Genomic DNA, 26,283 nt, shown 5'->3' on the forward strand with positions numbered 1-26,283 from the left:
ATGTAACATGTTGGAAATTTTATTTCATCCGCAGGTCTTATCATCTCGATATTTGTTTCCTAAGCCCGTAGCCAACAATATCCGAAAAGCTGCAAACAAGTGCAGCGTCTGCAGGTCCAACAGCCCCACTACGGGATGTCCCCTGGCAGTCAAGACTCTGCAGAGAGAACTACTCAAGGCCGGGTTTCTCTCCGGGTACAGCAGACACGGCATGTTGCTGCAACACCCCCAATCATCTGAGCCAATTGCATTCTGTCTCATGGTGCCCTGCAGCAACGCGACAAGTCTCTCTGGCACCTGAACGACATGCCAGCAAGATGATATTCACCCCATCAGTGTCTAACCGTACATCATGCCTCACCAACATAAACAAGGCCCATAGACCTGCGTAAACCCCATTGTAAGAATGATATTCCGCAACAACTACCTGCTTTCCAAGCACTCAATCTCAATAGCCCATCATACAAGACAACCCCCCGCAGCATAACAGCTACTCCGCCGATGCCCTCGCCAACGCCTCGTGCAAATGCGGCGGAAACCTGTACCTCAACTGACTAGTATATGTCGTCAAATCTAGCGTCATCTGTTTCAACTGCTCCACCATCATCCTCCTCGTACCCTCATTGCCACTGAATTGCCCATTGTTGAGCTGCTCCCTCTGTCGAACGCAGCATATAATCGTCCACATAAGCAGGTTGGGAACATTGATGGAAACTGGCTGCGATAGACCCGAAAATTTGGATGCGTACGCACGAATGGTGCTTGCGTCGCCGGCTGCGTGGAGAGGCAGGATTTCCAGGCCGCGGATTTTCTGGGGGCAAGTGTTAGAATAGCAACTTCCATCATGTTTGCGGCATCGTGCAGTTAGGGGAGGCGTAAACTTACATCCAGTGCCTGAGCCCATTGGCCGGCCTCAACTAGCTTCTTGATGCTGCTCATTTCTAGGAGAACACGGCATGCTGTCTTGTTCTGGTCCTGAATCTTGCGATAGAACATGACCTCGCGCTCATACATGGTCATCATGGTCCTTGCTAGCTCGACGGGGTCGTCGATTGACGCTAGGCTGAGACTGCTGCCCTGCTGAGAGTCCGCCTCTGCGCCGCCGGCTCGGGGCTTGACAGGCATGAGACGCATGGGATCTTCACCAATCTCCAGAGAGATGGCCTCGCTGAGCGCCCGGCTGACAATGGCCACGACGGTATCATACTCACCAGCCAAATGGTACAGGAGGACCGAGTCGGTGGTGCGGCCGCTCTCATCTGCAAAACTAGCCGCCTGCAATGTCACTGTGTTGACAAAGTCTGTCTCCTCTGTGAGGCCAATCAAAGCGCCGCGCTCTTCAATGATGCCACGGATAGCGCGGCCGTCTGGTCGAATATCGCCAATAAGCTTGCTGAATTCACGAGTCTCAAGCACCAATTCGCGCAAAGCCTCGTGGCACAGGTTGCTCTGGCGTTCGCCGGCCTCACCGCCCAGGTCCTTGTTGAGGCAGATAAGAGTGAGGTAATCCACAGCAGACACTACATCCGCAGCTCGGAAGTCTCTCGTATAGTACCCAATCATGCGACCAAAGTTGATCTGGGGCAGATTCTTGACACTGTAGCTGCGCAAATCGTTTGATGCCGACATGGGATCGCTTGGACGCAGCAGTCCGTAGTACACCAGTGCCAACGCAAAGTGGACAGCATCCACATACGAAAACGGATACAAGTATGCGATGGCATCCTCAAACATGCCTGCTAGAATTTGCAGATAAAAGAACATGCCGAAGCTGCCGTTCGTGGTATCCTCCGAAGTGGACTTTGGAAAGTGTTTGAGTCCGATTTCCTTGATGCTCGATTGCAGCTCTGCCAAACCGTATGACTCGCCAGCCATCTCGACTGTCTTGTCCCCTTCCCTAGCGAGGTTGAACTGTAGCCAGATCCAGTCGTTGATATCGGTGTTTAAGCCATCCAAATTACGATTGCTCAGCTCAATTCGTCCAATGACCTTGTAACAAGCCATGCGGAACGGATCGATAGAGTTCTCGGGAGCATTTCGCGATCGCTGGATATACTCATTGGTACATCGGTCCAGCAGCTTTCTACTTGTTATCCGCCGATCCTCGCTGGCGGCGTAGTTGTTGAGATATGTCGCAAAAGTGCGATCAATTCCCATGAAATGGTTGCTGTTGTCGTTGACATATTGGGCTGCTTCATTCACATGACCAGATCTCAGCAGGTAGAATACTACAGCCCAGACAAACTCGCCCTGAATCTGCTGTAGCTCCGTATTGTCCGGCACCAAGTCTTTCCTGGCAGAACGAAGACGGATATACGCCTTGATTTTGCTTGTGATGTCTGGCAAACCACCAAGCTTCGCTTCGTGAGGATGCTTGGCAATCAGAGACTCAACCTCCCTCAGGAACTGCTTCTCAAGGAAGGCGGTCGAGCCATGGAGAATCCGTTTCTTCATCGCGACAGAAGCCGCAGAGTTAGGGTTTTCATCCAAGTACATGCCGGCAAACTGGCGCTCCTTGGCTGTCGCACTGTTGATTGTTGTTTCAGCTTCCGGATCTTCGCCTACAATCTCAATCATAGCGCGGTAAGCCTCAACTACATGCGACGCATGTGGCTCGTGAGACTTCTGTTCCACCTCACCCAGTTCCGTGAGAATAGGGAACGGATGCTTTCTGACACGAGCAACGTTGAGCGTGCGAACCTTCTCCGCCAACTTGGCCTGTCTCTCACGAAGTACCCGGTCTTCAGTGGTACCGCGTGATTTGAGGGATCCTGATGCATCAGCGGAACGATCCATATCAGAAAACTCCGATTGGTGAGTGCCAATCCGGCTGGGAGTGCCAATAACGGATCGTTGGAGCATGGTGTTACCCAACACACTGTTTCGGCCGGTTCGAGCACCAGCAGCCTGCGATTTTCTCCTAGAACGGCCAAAACCACCCTGGGACTCCCGAGCAGCAGCGGCCGAGTCCTCTCGTGGCCTGATGCCAAAGTGCTGATAAATACGCTTGCGTTGGGCGTCCCACTCCATGGCCACGTTATCCTCAAGAAAGGTATCAAAATCGCGGATGGATCGTTCCAAGCCATCAGAAATCATATCGAGTGTCGTCTTCGTTTGTAAGTTGGACAAGTACGTCTCAACATCGATCTCACTAGGAGCATATCCATGTGTGCGCTCAACCCGCCCGCCCTGAACGTCTAGCAGGCCAAGGTCCTTGGCAGCCGTGCTGGGATCGACTCCCGAGGCAGCGAGCAAATAATGAGCTTTGCCGTCCAGAGGCTTCTCGTTCTGCTTGGACTGAAGTTTCCTCAGACGATGTCGCAAATCACCTAGGCCGAGCTCGAGACTGGGGAGGTCCTCCATATTGGTCTTGGCGCCACCCTCTTTCTGTGTTTTGGCAAACAAACTGTCAAAGTAAGCGCCCGCGGGTTGGGAAGCTTGAGGCTGAGCTGTCTGGGTCGAGGCACCCCAGAGACTACCACCTAACAAACCAGTATTTTGCTGAGGCTGCTGCATGGCACTGGCAGTCGTTGTCGAGCCAAACGCAGCGGGCTGGGCTGAGCTTCCTACCAAAGTACTTCCTCCAAAGGCGCCCGTCTGTGGTGCTGCAGAGGCACCGCCAAAGAGTGATGGACCGGTTGTTCCTCCGAATAGAGAAGGCTTCTGCTGCTGCTGCTGCTGCTGAGCCTGAGGCTGTGAGCCAAAGATGCCGCCTCCAGTCGTGCCCGTCGTTTGGCTTTGTGGTGTTTGCCCAAATAACCCGCCACCCGTAGTTCCAGTCTGCTGCTGTCCGCCTCCAAAGATCCCCCCCGTGGTCGGCCTATTCTGTTGTGCAGCGCCAAAGATGCCTCCAGTTGTACCAGTTGTAGGGGTCGTGCTCTGCTGTGTCGATTGTCCAAAGAGTCCTCCACCCGTAGGTTTGTTTTGCATTGCGGCACCAAAAATGCCGCCGCCGCCTTGAGTCTGCTGTTGATTCTGCGCGGGCTGCCCAAAGGGCGACGAACTAGCTCCAGTGGTCGGCTGGCCGAAGAGAGCCATGGTGGCGTGTCTGCCGTGGGCAAGAAAGCGAGGGGAGGAGCCGAAATTAGATGACTTGATGAATAAATTTATCGATCAGTTGGTCAGCAAGGTAGTAATTGAAAACAAAAAAAAAGCGTATGAACTGCTCGTAGGTGCGTAAAATCGTGCGTTGGCGAGGCAATCCGGCTGAACAACCACGCGCGAGCGTGTATGCCTCAGAAATTTGGTGATGGACGAGGCTGGAGGTTTTGGTCTGTTTTTCTAGGAGCTGCCAGCTTGGACCAATCAGCGCTGACAATGGCCACGTCTAGCAACCAGTCATTGGTTGCTGTGGATCCACAGCACGAGGCGGAAATATTGACAATTTGGTACAAGGCATCAACTCACAACTTGATTCATCATACTCCTCTCCATGTCTTCAATTTCTTCCATTTTCTATCGAATTGTAGTACACTTACTCCGGAATTATACATCACTATGTCATTGGCAATCAAATACGTCTGAAAAATTCACCTCTTATGTGAGGCGTACTTGACCTTGAAAATGATAAAACGAATATCTCTATGCAACCATTTCATGAAAAATATCCCAAACTCGATATCCAACCCGTGTATAGTACCTCCTAATGTTACCTTATCTACCTGTGCATTCATTCTATTTGATATGGTATGCTCATCCATCATTGTCTAGTCGCCGCCAAACTCGGTGCTCCATTTCTCAACGGCCTTGTCGATCTTCTTGCGGTACAGCTGTTGTGATTGACACATCTCCAGGAAGACTTCATACTTAGCATTAAGAAGCGCCTTCTCGCCAGCATCAGTACCCGGCTCGACCAACCGGCCGCGCTTGCTCATGCGGTCCATAATGTCCCAGAGGGTCTCTGGCTCGGAGCCATCCTCTTTGTTGTGGCTGGCCGCCTTGGCACCTAGCATGGCTGCTCCGTGGACGACGGCAGCATGAACATATCGTGGGATAAGGACTGGCATGCTGCAGGTTGTGGCAAGCAAATTCATCAGCACGGGATTCTGGCACTGAGAACCGGACATGAAGATGGATGAGATTTCGTGGCCGGCCGTGTTCATTTGCTCAATGATCTGACGGGTCTGCATGGCAATGAACTCCATGGTGGCGTAATACCATAAAGCCATATTGTCGGTGCTCTTGTCACTGTCAAGGCCGATCATTGATCCCTTCATGTTGGGATCAGCGATTGGAGACCGGTTCCCCCACAAATCACCGTAGAAGAAGTGATGCCGCCCAAGATAAGGAATGCCAGGAGCATTGTGCTTCTCGGCCATGTACTCCAGATGAGCGTTCAAGAAATCGTAAATGTGCTTGTCTTCGGCCTTGGCGAGCGCGCAAGTCTCGTTGTACGCCGGATGAATATCCAGCATGTGTCGCAGAAGCTCCCCGGTGGCAGACTGACCACCCTCAGCCAGCCAGTAGCCAGGAAGCAAAACATCTCGGTATGGGCCCCAAACGCCAGGAACAAAGACAGGGTCTTTGGACATGGCCAAATGGCAAGTTGAGGTACCTGCTACGGCAGCCAAGCGAGTGAAGGCCTGTGAAAGATCGTTGTGAGGCACATTGGCATTGAGTTCGTCATCACCGAGGTCGACCTTGGCGCCGACGGTACCAATCCAACCTGCGTAGGCATCAATGACGCCACTTCCTACAGCAATGCCCATGGGAAGACCCAGCTGGTAAGCAGCCTGGCGGCTCAATGTGCCGACAGACTCGCCGGCACTGAAATATGTTCCATTCTGCGGATATTGGTCAGGATGAACTGGCATAGAAGCTCGCGGGTTATCCAACTCACCACACCCTGAACACCTCCCATTCTCTCAAAGTTGTTCTTGGACAAATCCTCGAGGCCAATGGTCTCGAAAAAGTCCTGCTGCCAGCCCTTCTCACTATTGTCAACGCCGATAGGGACATATCCCTGCTTGCAGACTGTGCTGCAGAAGCTACGGGCCTCATTACCAGTGGCCAAGTGGGTAAGCGCGTCGCCCAAATCGTAAAACTTGCAGCGGGCAAACTGCTCTGCAGACATATTATTCTTGAGCCAAAGAATCTTGGGGATCTCCATCTCGATGCTCATCTTGCCACCAACATATTTGAGGAGCTTGTGCTTGGTGCTGTTGATCAATTCAGTCTCGTCAACGGGCCGGTGGTCGAGCCAGAGAATAACGTTGCGGTCCTGGCCATCGTTGGTGAACTCTGGGCCAGTGACGGGAACGGGCTCATCCGTGTCGGCGTAAAAGACGGCAAGCGAGCAAGTAGCGTCGAAACCAATGCCTTTAATGAGGCTTGGATCGACATTCGAGTCAATCACGACTCGCCGGACGCACTCGCAAATGCACTGCCAAATATCTGTGGTAGATTGCTCCTGAACGCTGTCAGTGGTGGCGAAAATGCAAGCTTGGGGGACGCGGGGAGGCAGGATCTCGTACATAGTATCCCGTTTCGGGCTGCCACAGCTTGATGTTTTCCGAAGCCAATGCTTTAATATCACCAGTTTCGTCAATGATACAAGCACGGGCAGAGCCAGTACCAACGTCTACTCCAATATAATAGTCCTATGTAAGCCACTCATGTTAGTCAACTATTCGTGATGCTCTCGAGACTAGCTTCTTCAAGTCGCCGATTTGCAATAATGGAGCTCTTCTCAACATCCGCAAATGCAAACTGAAGCTACAGAAAACAGCAATCCATAGTAGTGCACCGTAGAAGCTGTCAGGTTTGGGATTTGGGGGGTTGGGGGGGATTACCGAGACACTGGGCGGCCTGCTCACGGGTGGCAATCCGTCAGTATTAACCATTCGAGTAGCTAAAGTGTCCATTGCGGAAGCTTCTAAAGCACAGGAGTGTCCAGATTTGAAACGTATAGCCGGCGAAGATTACCAATTGATCAAGAAGCAGCTCGAACAATGAAGAGATGTCGAAGAAGGTGAAGCAGATTGGGACGGTAACAGGAAGAAGGGCGAGACTCACTCCATAGCCTTGATGGGTTTATTATACGCGTACATGATTGTCCCAATCAAGCAAGCTCAAGCTCAACAGCTTCTGGGTGACAAGCGGGAGGGAGGGGCAATCGGTGGCGTTCCAGATGGATTGGAGGTGCGTCGTCTGTGCAAATAATAGCCCGTTCTGTGTGCGTGCTTGCTTGTTTCTCGCCCGTCGGCAGCCTTCTGACCTCGCCGAACTACTCCGCACACCGAACCGAGAGAGAACTTGGCTGCGTCTTGCTAAACTGAGAGTTTTGTGGATGATTTCGCCTCGACCTTTGGCACGTATCGAATGGGTGCGGAAGAATGCAAGACCACCACCACGTTGTTGGCGGGGGAGGGTGTGAGAGTGAGGGGCGGAACAGACTTGATTCAGATGCTTCGAACGGTTCGGACGCAAAGGATGGGGGAGAGAGGTGTGACGAATGCAGCTTGGGATTTGCTGCCGGATAACCTACCTAGGTAGATGGACGAGATTCAAAGGGTCAACTGCATTACTCTGGCTGCTTCTTTCTCATGGTCGAGTGGAGGACAATGACGGCACTGGGGCAGAAACCCAGAGATTGAACCCTGACACTGGAGCCACTCCCCGCCAAAGAGAGCTATTGTAGTGTAGATCACAGCTTATTTACGGAGTAGTTTGAGTACTTACTGATGGATGAATTGACTCCATGTCTACGGAGTACGATTGTATATACAGTCAATCGTAGTTGCCGGCCAGTGGAGTCCCGACATGGAGCGCCAGAAGCCACCAGACCCGAAACCATCCAGAACATTCAATCTGGTTGAATTGAAACCATCATGGCTGGGCGAACTACATGTACCACCGCCAATCCGGTCCTGGGCAGCCCTGAAAAGCCCTGAACAAGCCCCCCAACGCTTCCGCAGGCCGCCCCACCACCAGCGGCCCAGCGGGTCATAAAATTCTGGGGCCGGGGAAGCCGCCTACTCTAAGCGATCATCTGAGACTCTACATGAATGAAGATGTTTTCGTGGTGCCAACTTTTGCGAGTGGACAGTCCGGACCTGCCTAGCTAGGTACTATTGTTTTGTATATGGATCTTGGTAGGTTGGCACCCAAGCAACCAAGTCAAAGGTCGATGTCTGTGTAGAAAGTTTTCATCGCCTGCTTGATCCTCCGATTGCAGGCTCTCCGCTGTTGAAAACAACTGCCCTTAAGCTTGTCTTGGAGTGGGATCGCCATTGAATTTGAGAGTCCGTCGCCGCCCCAGCACAGACCTCTCCCGCCATGCGGATACCTGCGACTGGACAGCATTCCCAGTGGCGAGATTATCCATTGTCCCAGATTTTACTCCGTACGTGAGGACTGAACGGGGGGCAGCTTTGGAGACAGGGAGATTGATGGCGCGGCTTCCGTCACCGAACTCCCCGCGGGTCCACACCTCTCCAGACCAGCTATGACCGACCGAGTACCACCGGCACGAGGGGGTCGGGGTCTCCTCTTCTCAAGGCCCAAAAACACCCCTGGCAAATCCATACCTCAACCAAAAAAAATAAAAATAAAAATAAAAAAAATTGTCCGCGTGACCTTCAAATCAGGTATATTCAATCCACAAAGCTAGCAATATTACTACAGATACGCTTCATCAATCATTCGTTCAATCATGGGCCTCCTCCCCACCGGTTCACGCCTCCGCATCCCCATCATACCGCGAATCAACCATAATAACCACTGTGATAGTAGCAGCATATGCTTCCCGAATTGCACAAGCCATGCTATCCACCAAGTCAGCAACTCTATCCCCGGCACTCGGTAGCTCAGAAATGAAAAAAAAAAAACTCACCACGTCTTTCGTATATCAGCCACCACCGCACTGAGTCCCCAGTGTGAGCACCAAGCTCTGGCCAGTACCTCATTGTCCGCCACGCCATATGCCTCCACCACAAGCACCTTCTCATCGTCCCCATCGTCGTCAATGAAGTCGCAGTCGTCATCGTATCCCATGTTGTAGAACGGCGGCGCAGGGCTGGACCGCGCACTAGCCGAGCCACTCCTCAGGTCCTTGTAATACAGCCCTCCCCAGTCCCGGACGCGCACCACCTCGTCCGCCTTGACGACGCGGTAGACGTAGTCAAAGAACAGCGGGTGCGGGGGCAGCGAGCACGGCCACGCGGTTACAAACGAGACGTCGTACATGAGTCTCAACGGCCACGACATGCCGTCAATGGCAAATTGCACCGTGGCATCAAAGACCCGCGGGCCGGGGTTGGCAATTGTGTCTTCTGCCATTGCCACGACGGGCTTGAAGCCCAGGAGTTCGATGCGGACCGTGTCGACGGCGAAGGAGTCTTCGTCGGGGACGACGAGGGTGTATTCGTCCACCGGGTAGGACTGAGCCGCGGGGCCCAGAGGGTCGGATCTCTCCTTCATGCTCTCCACGTCTTCGGGGCCTATGCGGCGATCCATTTGTTTGGGCCGCCGCGTGCGAATGCGTGCGATCTGGGACCGCCCGAGGTCCAAGGTTGGCCGTCCCGGGCCGACCCAGCCGGCCACGCAGCAGCACGTCGGGGCGATGACTTTGCCGACAATGCAGCTTGCCGACCAGTACGTGTGACTATTACAATACTGAAAGCCGCATTGGGGGTTGATATGAGAGAGGAGAGCAAGCTCGTCGGTGCCAGAGTCGGGGTCGAGGTCAATGAGGGTATTCATAATGAGAAATGGGAATGTAGGCTGTCATAGTGTCAGTTGATGGGTTGGAATGCAGTTGTCAAGAAAAAGGGGTGTCCAAGACAACTCACCCCTGGCAGTACAAGACCGCTAAAGAAGGCAAACGCATCAGAACTAATCGAATCAAGTCGAAATTCTTCGTCATGAACTCTCAGATTCTCCATGGTAGGATCCAAATTCGGCCACTTCATTGCCTGCGCAAACCGTTTGAGAACCTTGACCTGCCGCTTCTTTAATTTATACCGCAGATTTGCTTAAAAAAAACTCATTAGCACCAGTAACAACTTGTGGAGCATAAAACAGAGAAAGAAATCCCCCCCACCCCCCAAAAAAGCCAAAGGCGACATGGAACAAATACAAACTCACTCTGCTCAGGCATTGACCCAAACCCATCCACCCTCACATGTTCCCTCCACCTCCTCGCCAGCGCCAAATTCCACCGTATAGTTGGCGGAATCTGGCCCAACAGCCTCTCCCTCGCCCATTCCCCATGGCTTCTGGAATGAATTCTCAACTCCAGCTCGAGACTGAGGAGCAACTGATGGAAAAACCTGCGATACACGTCCGGGTTGATTTCCTCTGGGTTGAATATGAATCGCGTAACAACCTGGTTCTTGGGCTCCGTGAAATCAATCCAGTCGGGACGTGACAGGACGAGCAATAAATCCGTGATTTGTTTGTCGAGTGTCTTGTGGGGGTTTAGAATGCGTTCCGGGTCACGGAGGATTCTTTTGTATAGTATCCTATAAAGTAGGCCTTCGTCGTCGTCTTCCAGTCCTGCCTGAAGCTCCTTTAGACGCTCGAGGATGTGAGATAGACTCATGTTGCGGGGGAGGACACCCGAGTCTCGGAGGGCAATGGTTGGCGGAAGTGAAGAGGACATAGAGACCCATTGGTTCAGGGTTATAGTTCCAGGTCGTTGACCATAGAGGAATGCGCAGCTGGGTTGCTCTAGAGACTCCCAGGGCGTGGCTGGTCGTCCTGGACCTTGGAGACGAAGCGTCATAAGTGGTGTCATGGAGTCGTGGAGGCTCATGGCATCTGTATCGTCGGATCGACTACTTGAAGTTGTCGAGTACAGAGCGTAATAATAGTCTGGTGCATGTGGGATGTCCCTTCTGTGTCCTTTATGTAGCGGTGCACCGCGGGTAATAAGCTCCATAGCATGCTGAGGTGGTAATTCGTCATCGTTGGACAGTCCTGGTGGAGGCCATTCTGTTAATGTCGGCGGCGGAGGCGTATCAACTCTACCCTCCCCAAAAGTCTTGCTGCTCTGCCTGTCCTTTGGATCAGCATGTCCGTCATCACCTTCTGGCTCAGGTTTCGGTCGTCGAGGCCGTCTTCGCGAAGATGGCGTTGGGTCATCCGCCAACGGCGCGGCCGTAGGTTTACTCGCCCGAGTGTTCTTGCGCGGTATGCTACTGTTCCCGTTCAATTTCCGCGATGTAAGCTCCCCTCCGTTCCGGGATGTGTCGTCGATTTTGACCCGTCGTGGCACGTCACCTGCATTTCGCTGTGCGGCATCAATCTTGGGCCTTCGCGGCGCCTCATCGCCATTGACCCTGCGCGGTGTCTCACCCCCGTTACCGTACTCTCTTCTCTGCGCCTTTCTTGCCTTTGCTGGCTCTTGGTCAGGCGGTGCCCGTCTCGTCGTCGCCGTCGTCGTCGTCGCCGTCGCTCTATCCTGCTTCAGCTTATCGCCGTCCGAGGCCGAACCGCCCCGGTCCCGAAATGCCTTCAGCCCCCGCGACGCCAGGCTTTTTGTGCGCAGAATACCGCTGAAGAATCCCTTCTTCTTTTTCGTGGTGGCCTTTTCATCATCCATCTTGGCATCGGAAAGGAACACGAGATCGCCGGCAAAACTGTCCCGCACGCGCTCAACTCATGGGGCGCGACGCGCAATGGCTCCGAACGGCTCCGCTGTGTTCCCGATATCGCACTCTGTCGCCAACTTTTGTCTGCCTTGAAAAAAGATATTGAAATAAATGAGGTGCCAAGCCAAATCGCTCGTAGACTCGCAGGCGTGTGCCAATTGCTTGTTGCAAGAGTGTCGGCGTCTTATGGCGACCAGAAGGCAGCGCCACCTAATCTCTCAAATATACCCAATGTCATGCTCGCATGAATAGCAACCCCAGTCAGTGCTTCGCTTGGTCGTGTCACAAAAAAAGAATAAGAAAAGAACGAACGGGTAATGAGCCAGGCGTCGGATAGCCGCATTACCCTATTATGCTCATGGTCTAGGAACAATGGCGGTAAGCTTTTCGGCCCGCAACAAACAATGACCAGAGTATTGTTGAATAGGAAAGAGAGAAGACGAAAAGACAATCAGAACGCCCCAGAAGCCGGCAGCCAACTCTTGATGCAGGGAGGGCGAAGAATCGGCATGTGTCGTTTTGGGGATCCGGGCAAGCATACGAGGAGGCTGGTTGGATCATGGATCCGTCTGGTACGGAGTACACGAACCAGACTTGGATGAGAGCACACAGCACGAGGTTGGGCAAGACATGGAACGCTGACGGGGGGCGGCGCTGCAGCTCTCGCCCACGACCAATCGCCAACAACATGCCTCCCGCAGAGGATGGGTTGCCGTTGGCCAAATGAGGGACCACGTCAACATGCTTCTTTACGCAATGCAGATGAGTGCACCAACAAACCCGTTCGAATTTGTCTTCGAATTTTCAGCTCAAGGAGCACTTGTTTACCAAGAAAGCCCTTTTATGCGGATCTAACTGGTTCCTCCGTCAATATCCCGTACTCCGACTTCAAGGACTGCACTGGAGAAACATCCGCCCGCTCAAGCACGTTTCACTGTCGCATGGCCGAGCTGGATTAACGTCGTGTCGTTCGCGTCCGTTTGGCCCCAGGTGTTGACGTTTCAAGACTCCATGGTCCAGCTGTTTAATTGACTTATCCAAACTATACAAAATGCTTCGTCCCAAAAACCATGCTTTCAACGAATCCTCCTTCGTCCTACTAGTACTTGCGACACATTCAATCATAGATATAGCCCTGTCCAAAAAGCTTCATCTTACACAGCCTGGTACCAGCTCTCAAAAGCACAGGCCTTACTTCGACTCGACTCCCCATAACGAGCATTGAGTCCACCGCTCCGTCACCTCAGCTCTTCCGAGATCACGCCCGTGTCATTGTTACCGCGGTTCAATTTCGAAAACGCCTTCTGGTACTGCAAAACAATGGTCAGTCGGCTGTACAACACCTCCGGCCGCCAAATGATGTGCGTTTCAGCTGAAATACTCACCTGCAACACAAAATTCACAATAAGCGCCACCATTAGCGCAATACTAATTATCATTGGCCCAAGCATATTATCAAAGTCCTTTCCGCTTCTCTCCATAATCATTTCTCTCCGTACCTGATGTATGTAGTAGCCCCAGAGCCCTGCAAACGCCGCAATGATCACGTAGACAATGCCCATCATCTCTGCAAGCAAGCTTTCGCCAGCTGCTGTGTAAAGTGCCAAGGCCAGACTGCCCTGGAGAATGGCAATATTCTGCCACTTGAGAAATGTTCTCTCATTCGCCAGCCACACTTTGGGTTCGACCTTTAGCTCGCCCATGTTTTTGATCCATTGCTTCGGCTCAACAACACCCTCGGGAAGCCGTGCCTTTTGGGCACGTTTCGCCTTGGCATACTTGGACAGCGAGAGACCGGGCAGCACAGATGAAAGGGTACCGTAGCCTCCACGGCTCTGTGTTTGTTCTTCTAGCTGCTGTGGGGAGTTGCTGGATTCGCCTTCTTCTTCACCGTTGGCAATGCCACTCTTCCTTCGAAGAGAAGTGGACAAGGCTGCCTTGGAGTCTGCCGCCATTCTGTCAGCCAAATACGACTTGCCCACAGGCGAGCTCTGCGCAGCCCTGTACGAGCTGGGCACTGTGCCAATCAAGCTGCCCACGGCAATTGCGTCGTCGGCCCTCTGGGCTCGTCTCTGCTCCTCTTGTTCGAACGCCGTCTGAGGATCCTTGCGAATGTCCGTCTCGAGATCACTGAGCCAAAAAGGCAGGTTGTTCACATGGTCTTCGAACAGCGAGGCAACACCATGAACAAACTTGGAGAACCTCGGTGACGGGTGAACAAGATGTGAGCCCATGAGATCCTCGATCCACGCGGGTCGCCTACGATTGCTATCTTCCTTGAGTTTGATGTCCAGCACGGCGAATGGAAACTTGGAAACCTCGCTCTGGTTGATGTTTCGGAACGGATACGTCATGCTGCTGTTGTCGATATCGGCTCGATGCCAGTCTTTCGGGTCACGGCAGGGACGTTCAGAGTCGAGAGTATCTTCTCGAATGAATGCGAGATTGGTATCAATGGAGATGCGGACGCGATCGTCCAGAGGCTTCTGGAAGGCCGTTCGGGAGTAGTTTGCTCTCAAGACCGGAGACAGCTGCTTCTGCTTGACAAAGTCCTGTATCTTGGCCACAGTTGCCTTGTAGCTTTCAATCTTCTCTTCGGGCTGGCCCTGGCGCTCCATTTTTTGCACAGCCTTCTCCATGGCATACTCTCCATCAATAAACGGCTTGACATATTTGTCCTTGATGGTGAACTTGTGCTCCTCACTTAGACCGGAGGCATCGGCGGCCTTCTGCTCTACGAATATTTCGGGCCGGGTATTCAGCTGACCATACCAACGCAATCGAAGAGAAGACGTCTCTGACTGACGGTCAACTTTCTCGGAGTAGAGTTCAAACTTTTTATTGTCGAAATAGAGAGACGTAATGGCAGGCGAGTCGTTGCCATCAACCTCCTTGGATGTCTGGTCGCTGTACACAAGAGCGGGAAGTCGGCGGAGAATCAACGTCTTGACCTCGAGTAGGTTATCGGGATGGACCCAGACTGTGAGTGTGGCTTTGGTCAGCATACGTTGAACAAACAGAGGACTCCAGCTCCAAGGCAATAGTTCCACCTACACTTGTGAGCAGTGTACCGCTCCCCATTATGCGTCTCTCCCTGGGTGTCCAAATTCGGCACAGTCTGCTCCGCAGAAGCACCTTCGAGTTGCTGTCGAATAGCAAAGTACATGATGGATAGCTTGTTTAGCAATGGCGAGTAGCCCTGCTCCGAATTGAATGGCCGCTGCGACAGACTAAGCTGCATCATGGGCCGGACCTTGTACCGGTCCCCTCGCTTGCGGTCATGCTTCTTGACGATCTTCAAAAATCCAGTGTAATTGATGCTGCTGTACTTCTTGAGCTCCTTGACTTCGTTGGTGATGTTGTCAAGCTCCTTCTCCAGCTCCTTCAATTCGGACGTCTCTTCCTCTGTGCGCGTGGCAGGCTTATCGCCTTCAGCCGGCGACAGTTCCTTGAGCTTCTCAAAGGCAGCATCGACCCGTTGCTTGAGGGCGTCGAAACGCTCCTGCTGGAAGCGAGCGACCTTCTCAAGCTGGACATTGAAGATCTCGTCACAAAAGCGGTTCTCGTCTTCCTCGGTCCACGGCACAGTATCGTCATCGAACTTGTCCTCGTGCAGCAAGGTCTTGAGCTTGCCATAGTCGATGTACTTGTCCTTCCACGGTGTGTAGACGGCCTCGCGCAGAGTCTTGCCGAATCGCATCGTGTCGTGCTCGCGGTGTTGATCGGCTCGGAGAGTGGGAAAGGGAGGAGGGGCGGTTAACGGCGAGGAGTCTTCAAGGAGCAATTGATGGGGTGTGCTAAGGTCGTCCCGTCTAAGTAGATAGATGCTACCGTCACACCAGCCCCAAAGTCAAACGCAGCAACCTGCCAGAAACAACAGACTGCAGACAGAGAGAGGCGGGGAGAGACGCCTCGCGAGAATTAAAATTTTTTTGGCAAGAGCAAAATTCAGCAGTAAGCCTCACCTCCGCCCCGACCGGACAAGATTTACCAACGGTCTACGGAGTAATACTGGGACCAACTATCGTCACAGTCTAGACAGCTGGGTGGCCCATCAACGTTGCCATGCTACTTGGTTCTGTTGGAGGTTGGGAAGCAGGGAAACATTCGACCAGACGGGGACCCCCACCACACTCTTTCAGTCTAGCATTGGGGGACACTAGCCGGGGATATTGAACCACTGAACAGCTCTTGGTTCATTGAATTGCCCTATCAACGTCATGGCGACGGCACGTGCTCCCTGGGGTCAGTTGGTCATAGCTTTGCCAGCTCTGCCAGCCCTCTTGCTCTTTTCTGTTCGGTCCCGCCACCAGTCGAGTGATGAAATGTAAGAACCGCTGAAAAAGGCCACACGTGCAGCAGGCCGTTACCAAGATGTGTGTTTGACCACAATTCTTTCCATTGAATCGGAATGCTGCATGTCACATGTGAGAAATACATACACATCAGAAACTCGGCATGCTAGTCCTCCCGCATGACGTGGGTACATGAGCGCATCGGCACATGCAGGTGCAATGATTGGGAAGGGGAGAAATTCTCCCACTGGGCACATATTCATGCCGATACAATCATATCCGTCGTGGTTAGCGATGATCGCACTCATCTTGCCACGGGCTAGGATTACTGCACATGGCAGCCCTTGGCGTACAAAACTACAACATCGCATAGGTGTTAGGAAGACGGTTGATTCAACAGGCTATATTTATTCTAGACGTAAAACCGCCATGTACTCATATATACGTGCTCCATCATCAATGTAAAACATCATTTCTTCTCATACCCCGAGGTCAGCTGCGTCTTGTGGTATCAATGCCATCATACACAGTAACAAGCAAAACATAACCATAAATCATCATTTTGGAGAAGAAATTGTGCCCCAAAACTCCACTAAAATGAAATAGTTTCATTTCAATCTTTAGTTGACTTCGGCGACACGGCCCAGAATCTCCTGGGCGGTGCGCTTCACGATACCACCAGTAACGGGAAGATTAGTGTTCTTTTCGAGGTACAAATCAACCTCGCGAGCGGCCATGCGGCCTTCATTGATACCCCTACGCAATAAATATTAGCAAAATAATACAAGCCATTCTGGAAAAGAACATAAGACTTACCAAACAATGAGAGACTGTCCACGACGGGCATCGCCGGCAGCAAAGACACCCTCTACATTGGTGCAGTACTTGCCGGCAGGTGTCTTGACATTCTTGCGAGCGTCCTTTTCAATCTCGTCTCCAAGAACACGGGCCTCGGGTCCCAAGAAACCCATGGCCAAGAGGACGAGGTCAGCAGGGAAAAATTGCTGAGACCCCTCGACCTTCTTCATGTCCCAACCGCCACTAGGAGACTTGGTCCACTCCACACGAATGGTGTTGATACCCTTGACCTTGCCGCTGCCATCATCGACAAACTCCTCGGACATGATGCAGTATTCTCGGGGGTCCTTGCCAGTGTGCTGGCGAACCTCAGTATGGCCATAGTCAACGCGATAGATGCGGGGCCATTGGGGCCAAGGGTTGTCGCTAGCTCGCTCGGGAGGAGGCTGAGGCAGCAGCTCGAAGTTGGTGACCGACTTTGCACCGTGACGAACCGATGTACCAATACAGTCGTTACCAGTGTCACCACCACCAATAACGACAACATGCTTGTCTTTAGCAGAAATGTACGCATTGTCGACGAGTTCCGAGTCTAGGAGAGACTTGGTGTTCTTGTGCAGGAACTCCATGGCGTAATGGATGCCGCCTAGCTCACGGCCCTTAATAGGCAGATCACGGGCAACCGTGGCACCAGTAGCAATGATTACGGCGTCATTACTGGCACGAAGGTCAGACAGTGACGGCTGACCCTCCTCACCGACGGCAACGCCTGTCTTGAAGTTTACGCCCTCCGCGGCCATAAAGTCGGTTCGGCGCTTGACGATGCGCTTGTCAAGCTTCATGTTGGGGATACCATACATCAAGAGGCCACCAAGACGGTCGGCACGCTCGTAGACAGTGACGCTGTGACCAGCACGGTTGAGCTGGTCGGCCGCAGCAAGACCAGCGGGACCGGAACCGATAATGGCAATGTTTTTGCCGGTGCGGATCTCAGGGGGGCGGGGAATCATCCAGCCCATCTCGAAACCACGGTCAATGATGGCGCATTCGATAGATTTGATACCGACGGGATCTTCATTGATGCCCAAGACACAGGCTCCCTCGCAAGGAGCAGGGCACACACGCCCAGTGAACTCGGGGAAGTTGTTGGTCATGAGAAGGCGGTTAAGAGCATCCTTCCACTGGTTTGAGAAGACCAATTCATTCCACTTGGGAATGATATTGGAGATGGGGCATCCCGTCTCAGACTGGCAGAACGGAACGCCACAGTCCATGCAACGGGCTGACTGATACTTGAGCTCATCCTCGTCAAGACGAGAGCTGAGTTCAGCCCAGTCCTTAGTCCGGGTCGAAGCAGCGCGGTACTTCTCAGAGCGGCGAGCATACTTCATGAACCCCTTAGTCTTGTCAAGCACCAAAGCCCTCTTCTTTTCGGCCTTGGCATCACCAATAGCCTCCTCCAAATCCTGCAACTTAGCAGCCTTCTCTTCCTTCTTGTGTTTCACTCCAGAAACAACAGGGAGGTTGTACTCAGCACGCTTAGCCTCAGCAGCTTTGGCAGCCTCCTCCTCCAGGACTCGCTTGTAGTCAACAGGAAGGACCTTGACAAAGCGAGGGAGAGCACGGTTGAAGTCAACCAAGATACGGGCAGCAAGCTCGGATCCAGTGTAGTGGTGGTGATCCTCGATGAGGCCACGGACAAAGGCAATTTCAGAGGGGTCCGTGATTGGTCCAGCCTCAACCATTTCCGTGTTGAGCTTGGATCGGAAGTCGCTGTGGATATCGAGCACATAGGCAATACCACCAGACATACCAGCAGCAAAGTTGCGTCCAGTACGTCCCAGAATGATAACACGACCACCAGTCATGTACTCACAACCATGGTCACCAACACCTTCAACAACTGCCGTAGCACCAGAGTTGCGGACAGCGAATCGCTCAGCAGCAATACCGCGGAAAAAGCAAGTTCCAGTGGTGGCACCGTAGAGACAGACGTTGCCAACCAGAATATTTTCTTCGGCCTTGAAAACGGCATTACGAGGAGGGTAGACGATCAAGCGACCACCAGAAAGACCCTTCCCGACATAGTCATTGGCATCACCCTCGAGTTCCAGTGTGACGCCGGGTGCGAGGAAGGCGCCGAAAGACTGACCTGCAGAGCCCTTGATGTTGACGTGAACAGTGTCCATAGGCAAGCCAGCCTCGCCATATCTCTTGGAAATCTGATACGACAACGACGTACCCATCGCTCGGTCAGTGTTGACAATGTCACATTCGATTCGGGATGGGAGACCCTTGTCAAGAGTCAACTCAGCTTCTGAGATGAGCTTGTTGTCAAGGCGAACATAAAGCTTGTGATCTTGCTTTCGGACATTGAAAGTGGCGACACCAGGTCGAAGTTTATGAGCAGGTGTCAGGAGCAACGATAAGTCAATATTGGCAGTCTTGTGCGTGCGAAGATCATCACGCATCTTGAGGTGTTCGACATGGCCAACCATTTCATTAATGGTACGGAAACCCAGCTGAGCCATGATGGCTCGAAGCTCATTGGCAATATAGTAGAAGAAGTTGATGACATGCTCAGGCGTTCCCTGGAACTTCTTTCGCAGTTCAGGGTCTTGGGTGGCGATACCAACAGGGCAGGTGTTTAAATGGCACTTGCGCATGAAGATGCAGCCCATTGCAATGAGAGGCGCAGTGGCAAAGCCCCATTCCTCAGCACCGAGCAAACATGCAATGGCAACGTCACGTCCAGTCCTTAGCTGGCCATCAGTCTGGACAACAACTCGGCCACGAAGGTCGTTCAAAACCAAGGTCTGATGGGTTTCGGCCAGACCCAACTCCCAAGGGAGACCAGCATACTTGATACCAGTCCATCGAGAAGCACCAGTACCACCGTCGTGTCCAGAAATGAGGATGTGGTCAGCCTTGGCCTTGGCCACACCAGAGGCAACGATACCTACACCGACCTCGGAGACGAGCTTGACGGAGACTCGTGATCGGGGGCTAGAGCACTTCAAATCATAGATGAGCTGCTTAAGGTCCTCAATAGAGTAAATATCATGGTGAGGAGGAGGAGAAATGAGGCCGACACCAGGAGTAGAGTGACGGGTGCGAGCAATAGACTTGGAGACCTTGTGACCAGGAAGCTCGCCGCCCTCGCCGGGCTTGGCACCCTGTGCCATCTTAATCTGAAGCTCATCAGAGTCGGCGAGATAGGCAGAAGTGACACCAAAACGGCCGGAGGCAACCTGCTTAATGGCAGACCGCATAGTGTCACCATTTGGCATGCGCTCCGATCGCTCGGGGTCCTCGCCACCTTCACCAGTATTAGACTTGCCACCGAGTCTGTTCATCGCGACAGCCAGGGTGGAGTGAGACTCCATGGAAATAGAGCCGTAAGACATAGCGCCAGTGCAGAATCGTCTGACAATTTCAGTCCATGGTTCCACCTGATCGATAGGCACAGGGGTAGCATCCTCAAAGTTGAAGTCCAAAAGGCCTCGGAGAGTGCAGTTCTTGATTTGCTCATACTCTGCTTTAGAATAAGCCTCGTATGACTTATCGTTCTTGTTTCGAACAGCGTCTTGGATATTAGCAATGGCGGCAGGGCTGTTGATGTGAGGTTCACCACCATCACGCCAGTGGTACTCTCCAGACTCTGGAAGGGCCTTGATATCAACAGTGTACCGGGACGGGAAACCGCGCTCATGGAAACGGAAGGCATCCTCAGCGATGAGTTCAAACGTCAAGCCCTGGATACGTGAAGCTGTACCCTTGAAGCAGCGTTCGACAACGGTCTCATCGAGACCGAGAGCCTCAAAGATCTGAGCACCCTTGTAAGAGGCAAGTGTGGAGATGCCCATCTTGCTCATGACCTTCAAGATGCCTCCATCGCAAGAGTGGATATAGTTGCGGATAAGGGCCTCATCCGAAAGCTTCTTTTTGATCAATCCCTCCCGGTTCAGCTTGAGTACACACTCCATGGCAAGATATGGGTTGATAGCGTCAGCGCCATAGCCAAGCAGGACACACATGTGGTGGACCTCACGAGCCTCAGCAGTTTCAACTACTAGAGCGGCCATGGAACGCCACTTGTTGCTGACAAGATGATGGTGCACCATGGCCGATGCTAGAGCAGCAGAGACGGCAACCCGGTCAGCTGAGGTCTTGCGGTCGGAAAGTACAATGATTCTGTCACGAGCCTCGATGGCAGCAGTGGCCTCGTTGCAAATTTCATCCAGATGTTTGATATAGCCCTGAACTCCTTGGGACTTGGGGAAAGTCAAGTCAATAGTCTTGACAGTCCATTCAGGTTGGACGGTGGACATGTTCTTGATGGCGTTGAACTCTGGGATGGAGAGAATGGGGCTCGGCAGTAAAAGGCGGCCACATTGAGAGGGATCCATCTCCAAAAGGTTGCCTTGGGGGCCAACATAGCACTCCAAAGACATGACAATAGACTCTCGAATAGGGTCAATCGGAGGGTTGGTGACTTGGGCAAAGAGCTGACGGAAGTAGTCATACAGCAGTCGAGGTGCTGGGGTTAAGCAAGCTAGAGGAGCATCATTGCCCATAGATCCCAGTGCTTCCTTTTCATCAGCAGCCATGGGAGCAAGCAGCAAACTGACCTGCTCATGGGTATATCCAAAAGAAAGCAAAAGAGGGTCCTCTTGTAGGGGTATAGCATTGGGCTTAGCAGCGAGGTCAATAGCAGACTCGAGTTTCTCCAGAAGCTTGGGCATGGTAAGAAGCTCCTTGCTAAGCCATGAGCGAAAGTCGTGGCGGTTGGCAACAGCAGCTTTGAGTTCTTTGTCGTCTATGATGCGACCGGCTTTAGTATCTACCAGCAGCATTCTTCCGGGTTGCAATCTACCCTTCTGGATAACACTCTCAGGCTCAACGGGAATAGTACCGACTTCGGAGGCGCAGATAATGCGATCATCATCCATGACGTAGAATCTGCAAGGGCGGAGGCCATTCCTGTCCAAATTGGCGCCGCAGTACCGGCCATCGGCAAATGTGAACAAAGCAGGGCCATCCCAAGGCTCCATCTGGCAAGCTGCCCATTCGTAGAAAGCGGCCTTCTTGGGGTCCATCTGGTCATTGCCTTGCCAGGCCTCGGGAACCATGAGCATGACAGCTTCGGGGAGGGAGAGCACGCCATTGATGGTCAAAAGCTCGAGGACGTTATCAAAGGCGGCAGAGTCAGAGCCACCGTCCTCGACAATTGGATACATCTGCTCCAACTCCTCCTTGAAGATATCAGAGTTCATTACGCCCTCCCGGGCGCGCATCCAGTTCTTGTTGCCTCGCAGGGTATTGATTTCACCGTTGTGGGCGGCCCATCGAAGAGGCTGCGCCCTGTCCCATGAAGGGAAGGTGTTTGTGGAGAATCGAGAGTGAACCAGAGCAAAGTGAGCTTCGTAATCGGCATTGACCAGATCATGGTAGTACGAGTACACCTGGACAGGAGAGAGTTGACCCTTGTAGACAATATTCTTGTTGGACAAGGAGCAGAGGTAGAACCAATTCTTGAGACCGATAGTATGAGTGGCACGTTTTCGGAGAATATAGAGCTGTCGCTCGAACAATCTCTCGTCAAACTTTTGCGGATCAGTCATCTCCGGAGCGACACCAGAGCCATAGGCAGAGGCAAGGACGACAAAGGGTTGAGCAATGATGGGCTCACGAGACTTCGCCGCGGGGCCGAGCAGTGTCGAGTCGACGGGAGGCCTTCGCCATCCCAGGACCCGAAGGCCCAACGACTCGGCAACATCTTCCAGCTGCCTCTGAGACTCTTCAAGAGTCTCCTCGTCGGGCTTGAAAAACAAGTTTCCTACAGCGTATTGGCCAGGAGAGGGCAACTTAATGTCCTGCTCCTTTTCAAAGTTTTTGATGAAAAACCGATGAGGGATAGATGTCATGACACCAGCTCCGTCGCCGTCTCGTGCGTCAGATCCCACGGCTCCACGATGGGTCATGTTGCACAGCAAATTGCGAGCTGTCCACGCGTTAGCTCGTGAGCAAATGTTTCCAGCGGGGATGGAAGGCAGCCATCCGCGAGCTACTTACCATCGCTGACAATCTTGTGGCTGGGCTTGCCCTTGATGTGACTGTACTCCTCTGTTAGCTGTTCCACATTCTTCATGGGAGGCTGATTTTTGTGACAACTCACCAAGCAAAGCCTACACCACACGCATCTCGTTCATAGGCCGGGTCGTACAGACCCTGCTTTACCGGCAAGGCACCAGCCCATGAGTCATTGTTGTCAGTTTGATACTCATATGGGTGGTATTCCTGCTGTTCAGCTTCGATGTGTCGATCGTCGAATTCAGGAAGCAGGCCCATGCTAGGCAAGGCTTGCAAGTTGAAGTCTTGGGCTGAGAGTTTTGGCAGTTTGATTTTGCAGGGCAGGATCCGCTAAGGCTTCGTGCCTATAGAGGACTGCTATGGCTAGGTTTGTCGAAGGGGTGAGAGCAGCGCCGAGGGCTGCTCTGGAACAGATCTATCTAAGGAGGGAGGGCGGTTAGTAAAAGTTGGAGCGAATGGTATGAGTGCTCGATACGCAGAGAAGTAAGAAATGAAGGGAAAATCGTCAAATAAAGACAATTCACAGCTGTGCAACAAAGTGATGTAAGACCAGCCGCAAAGGGATCTGCTCGAAGCACTTGGACAGTAGGAACGGCGGATTGATGGCAGACAGGCCGCTGGGCCATCATCCAAGAACCTGCTCAAGTGTAAGGCGTCCGATGCCGCTTAGCAGACAGACACAGGGCAGAACTAGTACTAGTCCAGATACCTGGTAACATTGAAGTGCTTGGTGGAGACAAAGTGGCGTCGTGGATCCATTCGCACCTGCATTGGTGCACCATCTTGCGGCCACTGAGCTGCTTGCTGACATCTGACTTCCACGAGGTTTGGCCCTTTGTTTTTTTTTTTTTTTCCTTTCTTTTTTTTGGCTTTAGCCGGGAGAGATCCGGAGCCGGGTCATCGCCCCACGAGCCCCTCCAAGCCCTCCAAGTCCATCTGCAGACAAAGCCAGTTGCGCTTGGTGATCCTTGCAGCCCGTAGCCCTCGCAAAACCAACCGTGCCAGCTCGTGAGGGTTTCCAATCTGGTTGCATTGGCTTTTGGCATGCGTTGCAGCGAAGCCCAGCAACGACGCATCATCGAGTCGAAAACTGCCATTGATTCAACCTCCAAGCAAGGCCTGTGGGATCAGAATGGGAATAATTCGGGTTCTTCTTCCGAGCTCTGCTTTCAGCTCTGCTCAATATTACCAGGCTGCACCCTTGATCCGTGGTGACGAGCGGCATTCGTTTGCATGATGCAACAGCAGGAGCGATGCAGATGTCAGCGTGCAGCGTGCAACGTGCAGCCAATAACAGTCCGCTGATTGAGACCCTGCGCCTGCCCGCCCAAGTCCAGGTCGCTTGTCCCTTGTCCTTGCGCATGTGTCTTCATCCCATGAAGACCACATATTTTGCCGACGTCGCCAAGCTGCTGATGATGTCTTTTGTTATGCCTGCTTCACTCCGTATTTCGTCGCCTTTTCTTTTTTTGGCTGCCGATCAAATTGCCTCTGGGCTTATTATTGAGGATTTCGCGAAGTTGTCGTCTGCCATTGACGGCCACCACATTTGCTTCGTCTCGTTGAACCAGATCGGCAGTCACTGAAATGTTTCCAGAGACCACGGCATGACCAGCATAGGCCAACAACTTTCGAGGTCGGAGCTCCCTGCTGCCTGAATTTCACTCCCGCGACAGTCGGTATCCCCCACTTGGTCGATTCGACGGCGCAACAGAACATCACAAAAAAAAAGAAAAAGGAAGAGGGGGGTTGACTCAATCAACTTACCAGGGGGATGGGAATATTTTTTTTCGGTTTGATAGATCAATGAAGGGTTTCAACGCAACTCGCTACAAGTCAAATGCGGAGATAGAGCAAGACTTCAAAAGGAGAGAAAGCTCAGTAGGATGTCTCGGGGAGGGGGGAAAGAGCCATGCTTTTATTGTGCCATGGAGTCGTTCTCCGGCCTCGCCCGCTCACGCTCATCATCTTTCAAACATAACCCACAATAGCCAAAAAGTCAGTCGAGTCAACCAGACGCCAAGCCCAGGGCCAAAATCCCAGCAGCTTACTCCGTGCTGCAGAAACGATAACCTTGGTGGTGGGCAACTCTACTAAGACGAAGAAAATGGACGCTCCCCCACCAGCGGCTATTTGGGTTACCGGGGGCTTGATTAGCTGCGACTTTGTGGAGTCTACTGGGATCATCTCAACGCCATGGGTGGCCCTACACAAAATTCACCAATGTTGCATTAATTTGCTGCTGGAGAGCTCACAAGCTCGGTGCTTCGTGTAATAGTAGCGTGGCCTACCCGCTCTGCGAGCGGTCCTGTCATGTCCGCCCAAGCAACTGGACAAGGCGACAATCCGACCGAGAGGCGTCCGAGCCGACGAGGCCAGCAGGGCAGCAGGGCAGCAGGGCAGCAACCAACCCCTCCACTCTCCACCACCCAAGAAGCACATGTCAGAAAACACCTCAATGAACAATGATCTGTTTCACTAATACTTCCACGCAGATTGGTTGAGCCGAAACGCGAAGGAAGGGGACCTCCATGCTGTCCTTCTCTCCGTCTGCCGCGCCTTTTACGCCTCCGATGCCGCATACCGTTACCAGCACAGCCAGTTCGCCTATGCCCACCATATTCAGACTTGGAACTAACACTGGTGTTTGACAAGCCCCCAACCCGCCGGTCTTGTGGCATGGGAAGGACTGAGTAGAACTATAATTTTGTGCACATACATGCACACATTCCAACCACGACGGCAGGGGAGCTGGGACCGGTGGGAAAACGTCCAGCCGGGATCCCGATCTATCCCGTCCCAGGATCTAGCCACACGCTGCAGGTCCGTACGTAATAAACTCAGATGATGCTGGGCATGGTTTCTGGGGCCGTTGCCTATTGCGTCTGCCGAGCGAGATCTGATTACCCCCAAAATACTATTCCATTACCCCCGAAAAACTATTTTATTACCCCCGAAAAACCCCTAAATTACCCTCACAAAACCGCACCCCGGCTTGTCACCAGCGTTAATGGGCTCGGTAAGCCAGGACGGTCCCAGAGATGCGGAGCAGTGGCAGGCATCCGCAACGGCGTGGGCAGAAAGAATGGTCTCATTGTCTCCCCGCCCAGTCAATAATTTACGAGGGAGGGGCCCAGACCAGGAGCAAGAGCTAAGGTTTCCGTGCACAAGAAAAACCCGCGGATGGTGGTGTTGCTTTGCAACCGTATATGTGGCTTTCCACATTCGTCGGATGTATATCTCTGACCTCACATCGGTGGTAATCATGAAGCGGTTTGCTACTACATTTTTGTAACAGCAATCTGGTGCCAGAATCTCCGAATGCGGGATCAGGACCCACATGTGCTTCCAAGGATGCAGCCAGCCGTCATGGTTTGCCTCGGAAGGCTTGGAAGGGCAACGTCAAGGGTGCCGCATCTCACTAGGGGAGAAAACTCTCTTGCGCCAATCATGGCCTGGAATTTCAAAGCGTCTGACGCCGATGTCGCGCTGGTCCCAGAAGA

At 52.7% G+C, this 26,283-nt stretch overlaps 5 protein-coding genes across 5 annotated transcripts; all 5 read right to left on the reverse strand.

The window, feature by feature from the left end:
* Positions 1 to 490: 490 nt before the first annotated feature.
* MAA_01823 (nuclear pore protein (Nic96)) lies at positions 491 to 4,038 on the reverse strand (the record flags this gene model as incomplete). Its single annotated transcript, XM_007819821.1, has 2 exons — positions 491 to 811; positions 886 to 4,038. 2 exons carry the CDS (start codon positions 4,036 to 4,038, stop codon positions 491 to 493), a joined length of 3,474 nt encoding a protein of 1,157 aa, XP_007818012.1.
* A 668-nt stretch (positions 4,039 to 4,706) lies between these two features.
* Positions 4,707 to 6,475, reverse strand: MAA_01822 (ribitol kinase; the record flags this gene model as incomplete). The annotated part of the gene is made up of 2 exons (XM_007819820.1): positions 4,707 to 5,783; positions 5,840 to 6,475. The coding sequence occupies 2 exons, from the start codon at positions 6,473 to 6,475 to the stop codon at positions 4,707 to 4,709; spliced, it is 1,713 nt and encodes a 570-aa protein (XP_007818011.1).
* A 2,199-nt stretch (positions 6,476 to 8,674) lies between these two features.
* On the reverse strand, positions 8,675 to 11,545 carry MAA_01821 (uncharacterized protein; the record flags this gene model as incomplete). The annotated part of the gene is made up of 4 exons (XM_007819819.2): positions 8,675 to 8,765; positions 8,834 to 9,723; positions 9,792 to 9,973; positions 10,087 to 11,545. The coding sequence occupies 4 exons, from the start codon at positions 11,543 to 11,545 to the stop codon at positions 8,675 to 8,677; spliced, it is 2,622 nt and encodes an 873-aa protein (XP_007818010.2).
* Positions 11,546 to 12,832: 1,287 nt separating this feature from the next.
* MAA_01820 (VTC domain-containing protein) lies at positions 12,833 to 15,294 on the reverse strand (the record flags this gene model as incomplete). Its single annotated transcript, XM_007819818.2, has 3 exons — positions 12,833 to 12,904; positions 12,980 to 14,574; positions 14,649 to 15,294. 3 exons carry the CDS (start codon positions 15,292 to 15,294, stop codon positions 12,833 to 12,835), a joined length of 2,313 nt encoding a protein of 770 aa, XP_007818009.2.
* Positions 15,295 to 16,509: 1,215 nt separating this feature from the next.
* Positions 16,510 to 23,038, reverse strand: MAA_01819 (glutamate synthase; the record flags this gene model as incomplete). The annotated part of the gene is made up of 4 exons (XM_007819817.1): positions 16,510 to 16,645; positions 16,706 to 22,691; positions 22,763 to 22,803; positions 22,866 to 23,038. 4 exons carry the CDS (start codon positions 23,036 to 23,038, stop codon positions 16,510 to 16,512), a joined length of 6,336 nt encoding a protein of 2,111 aa, XP_007818008.1.
* Positions 23,039 to 26,283: the final 3,245 nt, after the last annotated feature.

Source organism: Metarhizium robertsii (genome assembly GCF_000187425.2).
Source record: "Metarhizium robertsii ARSEF 23 chromosome Unknown MAA_Scf_1, whole genome shotgun sequence".
Classification (NCBI taxonomy): Eukaryota; Fungi; Ascomycota; class Sordariomycetes; order Hypocreales; family Clavicipitaceae; genus Metarhizium; species Metarhizium robertsii.